We start from the raw sequence: 1,291 nt of genomic DNA, 5'->3' as shown, positions 1-1,291 counted from the left end.
GTTCCGGGGCCGCCGGCCCGACACCCCGCCGAAGGGCCGCAGCCCACCCGGCCGGAGCCGCCATCTTTCCCCCTCGGCCCGACCCAAACGCCACCCGCAGGCAGCGGGGAGCGCGGGCCTCACCTCTCCTCGCAGTCTCTGCACTTCACCTGCAGCGGGACGAGCTGCTGGAACAGAACCTGGCTCATGCTGGACCGCGGTCCCGCCCGCTCCGCGCAGCGGCCACAGGCCCGGGCCCCGGCACCCGCCTCAGCGGCGTCCGGGTGCTGCTAAGGTTTGAGTTTGGCGCCCGACTTCCGCTGAGGGGGCGGAGCAGAGAAATAGGCGGAAGCTGAAGGCGGGTTGGACCTCGCCGGCCACCGTCCTCTTCTTCCGGTCGGGCGGGGGCGGGGCTGGCAGAGCAGTAGTCCCGGCGTCACCAGCGTGGCGGGGCCCGAGGCGGCCATCTTTGATAAGGGCAGAGGTTCCCGCGGGGAGCTGACAACTTTTCCTCCCTCCACTCGCTGCTTTCCTTGAACGATGGCGGCCTCTGCGCCGACTCCGCACGCGACGGGCTTCCCAGCCGAAGGTCGCTGCGGCTACTACGTGGCCAAGAAGAAGAGGTTCTGCAGGATGGTGGCGGCAGCCGGGAGGAGGTTCTGCGGCGAACACGCTGGCGCCGCGGAGGTCTGGTAGCTCCCCGCCCGAAAGTCGGAACCAAGTTTCCCGGCCCCGCCCCTCCCCTCTCGCACCGACTTGAGCTTCGGTCCCCCGGGTTTTCCAGCCTCTTCGGTTCATCCCCGCGGTTCTGGGCCCCCGAGGGGCGACGGGGAGAGGGACTCCCGCGTCGCCGCTTCGCCGCCCCCCGGGGTCTCTCCACGACGCGCGGGGATCCGCACCCCGTTTGTTCTCGTCAGTGCGGCGGAGAGAAGCTCCTTAGAGTGTAACTTGGAAGCAGGTGTTTCTTTACTTTTCGGTGACAGTCGACAGGCAGTGTCATCCTGTGTTGGTTTGGGGTGTGCAGCACCGTGTGGACGAAGGGACCCCCCCCCCCGTGTCCAGTCCTGAAATTAACAGCCCGTGCGGCCACCCGGGCTCACCCCGAGGATGGGACCCCCCCTTCCCCCCCCCCCCAGCTCCTTGAGGGGCAGTTTTATTGTTTTATTTTTCGGTTGCAGGTGACGCTCCATAGCCTGTCAGTTTCCGGTGCACAGCAGTGATAGACAGTCCTGTAACTTAGGGTGCCCGTCTCCCATTGGGAGAGATCAGTAGGGCACGCTATGTTATACAACGGAACTATGCGCTATTCACG

The 1,291-nt window shown here is 66.4% G+C and overlaps 2 protein-coding genes across 9 annotated transcripts in view; one reads left to right on the top strand and one right to left on the bottom strand.

The window, feature by feature from the left end:
- SASS6 (SAS-6 centriolar assembly protein) overlaps positions 1–311 on the bottom strand; it is a 25,407-nt gene extending 25,096 nt beyond the window's left edge. Inside the window, exon 1 of the mRNA XM_006105073.3 lies at positions 124–311. Within this exon, the coding sequence (XP_006105135.1) occupies positions 124–188 (65 nt within the window). The 5' untranslated portion in view covers positions 189–311. The remainder of the gene's footprint in view (positions 1–123) is intronic.
- Positions 312–429: 118 nt separating this feature from the next.
- Positions 430–1,291, top strand: part of TRMT13 (tRNA methyltransferase 13 homolog) — a 9,229-nt gene continuing 8,367 nt past the window's right edge. For 3 of the 8 annotated variants that reach the window (XM_023746180.1, XM_023746176.1, XM_023746175.1), the window contains exon 1: positions 434–666. In XM_023746180.1, coding sequence (XP_023601948.1) covers positions 520–666 — 147 coding nt within the window. In that variant the 5' untranslated portion in view covers positions 434–519. Of the gene's footprint in view, positions 667–1,291 lie in introns of all 8 variants that reach the window. The other 5 variants (XM_023746178.1, XM_023746177.1, XM_006105071.3 and 2 more) reach the window with 3 other exon arrangements.

The sequence above is a fragment of the Myotis lucifugus genome, unplaced genomic scaffold (assembly GCF_000147115.1).
Source record: "Myotis lucifugus unplaced genomic scaffold, Myoluc2.0 scaffold_633, whole genome shotgun sequence".
Classification (NCBI taxonomy): Eukaryota; Metazoa; Chordata; class Mammalia; order Chiroptera; family Vespertilionidae; genus Myotis; species Myotis lucifugus.
This window is presented reverse-complemented; position numbering and strand designations above follow the sequence as displayed.